The following is a 2,686-nucleotide window of genomic DNA, read 5'->3' on the forward strand; positions in this document are numbered from 1 at the left end:
CTTTCCTAAGGGAGCCAACCCCCTACCAGGGTGAAGGCAGCGGCTCCCTCCTCAGTGCCCCGCCAGGTAGAGGGGATTGCTAGGCAAATTTGCTCAGAGCCAGTCTCTGAACCTGCAGAAGGTTCTTCTAGGGACATATGGATTCCTGGACCAAGACTGCTCGGTGTGGTAACTGTTTCTTTTTGGTTCATACAGGCTCTCACTATGTAGCTCTGACTGGAGCTCGCTCTGTAGACTAGGCTGGCCTTAGCTAACAGAGACCTGCTTGCCTCTGCCTTCAGAGAGCTGGGCTTAAAAGTGTGAGCCACCCCCTCTGGCAAAAACTCTTTCTTAGTCAAACTACATCTTAGATAGATGCAACTGGAGAAAAAAGTGGGCAAGCGCCACTGACCATGCTTCTTCCTAAGGTATTTGGTTTTTGGTTTTGGTTTTGGTTTTGGTTTTTTGGTTTTCTCCAGACAGGGTTTCTCTGTGTAGCCCTGGCTGTCCTGGAACTCACTCTGTAGACCAGGTGGGGTGGGGTGGGGTTCAGGGGCAGAGATGGCCCTTGCCTTTCTGGCCTTGAACTCAGAAATCCGCCTGCCTCTGCCTCCCAAGTGCTAGGATTAAAGGCGTGTGCCACCACCTCAGGGCTCTGTTTTTGTTTTTGTTTTGGTTTTGGTTTTGGTTTTGGTTTTGGTTTTTTAAGACAAGGTTTCTCTGTGTAGCCCTGGCTGTCCTGGTCACTCTGTAGACCAGGCTGGCTTCAAATTCAGAAATCCGCCTGCCTCTGCCTCCCAAGTGCTGTCTGTTTTTGTTTTTAATATCGAGAATTTTCTTTCTGACACAGAGTTTCATGTACCTGGATTTCTCAGTGTGTGGCCAAGGACGACCTTGAACTTCTGACCCTCCTGCACCCACCTCTGGAGTGCTAGGATTCCAGGACAGAGCTCCATGCCTACTGTAGTGAGCCTTCCTCAGCCCCCCTTTCTCTTCTCCACTTTCTCTACCACATTCGCTTAGCTTCTTCCCATCTCTGCCCCTGCACCCCACCCCATCCCACCTTTGCTGGGACACCTTCTCTGCTCTTCTTTCCACTTAGAAGCCTCTAGAACAGTTGGAGGTGCTGCCCTCTGGGTTTCAATCCAGGTGGAGCACAATGGGGTTTTAGGAAGTCCAGGGCAAGGTGAGGCAGGCTGGAAGGGCGCTGGCCATGGGATTGCTAGGAGGAGGTGCTCATGTTCACGTCCACCTTGCTTCTGAGCAAAGTCGTTGGGTGGGTCAGTAGAGAACTAGTGTCAGGACATGGTCGGAGGATGGAGTCCTGTGAGGGGACTTCTGTGTGCTTGTGACAAAACTGCAAGAAAACAAGTTCTGTTTCTTCAAAACTCAGAGTTGTTCTTGGAATGTGTTTTAAAGCTCATCCTAGGTGTAGCATATAGAGGGAGTTTACTTAAAATGATTCATTGCAGCTGTCTGATGCGCTGAATAAAGTTGGCTGTTGCAGGAGACCTCAGTCCACCCTATTTTTAAGCTCCCTTCTCCCTGCTCTTGTTTCCTCTAGAGTGGGAAATAGATTAGGACTTGATTGAAGCGGTTGCCATGGTGATGTGGAGACAGTTATCTCTCTATAATGACCTTGTTGGGAAAACCCTGGGCAATCTGATCTATTCACGACACAAGTCTAAAGAAGTGTTAAATTCCTCAGATAGAGGACAGCGGGGTGGGACTCTGCCCAGGGACCAATTTTTTGCTCATTTAAACTAAAAAGTGTGTTTTCCCTTCCTGTTTCTTGTGCTGCTCCATTGGTCCAGAGTCTAGCGAAGACAATGTTACGCTTGGAAAGAAAATGACCATTCCAAGGTAACAAGAAGAGGCCATAGCCGGGTCTAGTACTAGATCTGGCCTCCCTGACTCTAACTCCTGGTCTCACTCACTGCTGCACACGCATTTGTTCCTTCACTGAAGGAATGACCCCATGGCCCCTATAGGCTCTGCTTAGGCGACCCATGATTAGCATGACGACCACTAAGGCCCCCCGAGAGCTGCGCTGTGGTAAAGACCACCTTGCCCTCCCCTCTTTTAGACAAAACATCTTCGTTTCTTTCCCCCAAAGGACAATATAAAGGGGGGTAGGCTTATTCTGGTTCACAGTTCAAGGCCATTGTGGGCCTCGAAGTCAAAGTGGCCAGCCTGAAGCAGCTGGTCACATCACATGTGCAGTCGGGAAGCAAGGAGCAAATGCCCCGTAATCAGCTCACTTCCCCACTTTATACAGCCCAGGATCCCCTACCAGAGAAAGGCCCAATACAGTTAAGATGGGCTTCCACGTCAATTAACAAAGGCGATCCCTCACAGACATGCGTAGAGGCTAGCCTTTGAGACAGGGTCTCTCCATAACCCTGCTGTCCTAGAGCTTACTCTGTAGAACTGCCCTTGAACTCACAGAGAGATCCTCCTGCCTCTGCCTCCTGAGTGCCAGGATTAAGGGTGTGTGTCACTACAACCTGCTAGTATATATACATAATATCTGCCAAGAACCACCCAGGCGCCTGGTGATTCTAACAATATTAGCCATCACACAGCCTCACGTAGACTGACCTTGAACTTGCTATGTGAGCAGGCTGGTTAGGACCTCGTCGTCCTTCTCTGTCTACTTCCTAAGTGTTAAAGTAGAGTATTATGGAGGTCCAGTGATTAATGGGTT

At 49.5% G+C, this 2,686-nt stretch overlaps 1 protein-coding gene and 1 long non-coding RNA gene across 2 annotated transcripts in view; one reads left to right on the forward strand and one right to left on the reverse strand.

Annotated features, from left to right (window-relative positions):
- The window catches only part of LOC116074430 (H-2 class I histocompatibility antigen, K-D alpha chain-like), a 2,646-nt gene extending 2,509 nt beyond the window's left edge, over positions 1-137 (reverse strand). The window contains exon 1 of the mRNA XM_031347007.1: positions 20-137. Within this exon, the coding sequence (XP_031202867.1) occupies positions 20-137 (118 nt within the window). The remainder of the gene's footprint in view (positions 1-19) is intronic.
- Positions 138-712: 575 nt separating this feature from the next.
- The window catches only part of LOC116075122, a 19,423-nt gene continuing 17,449 nt past the window's right edge, over positions 713-2,686 (forward strand). The window contains exon 1 of the long non-coding RNA XR_004112427.1: positions 713-1,842. This is a non-coding gene — a long non-coding RNA (uncharacterized LOC116075122). The remainder of the gene's footprint in view (positions 1,843-2,686) is intronic.

Source organism: Mastomys coucha, unplaced genomic scaffold (assembly GCF_008632895.1).
Source record: "Mastomys coucha isolate ucsf_1 unplaced genomic scaffold, UCSF_Mcou_1 pScaffold3, whole genome shotgun sequence".
Taxonomy (NCBI): Eukaryota; Metazoa; Chordata; class Mammalia; order Rodentia; family Muridae; genus Mastomys; species Mastomys coucha.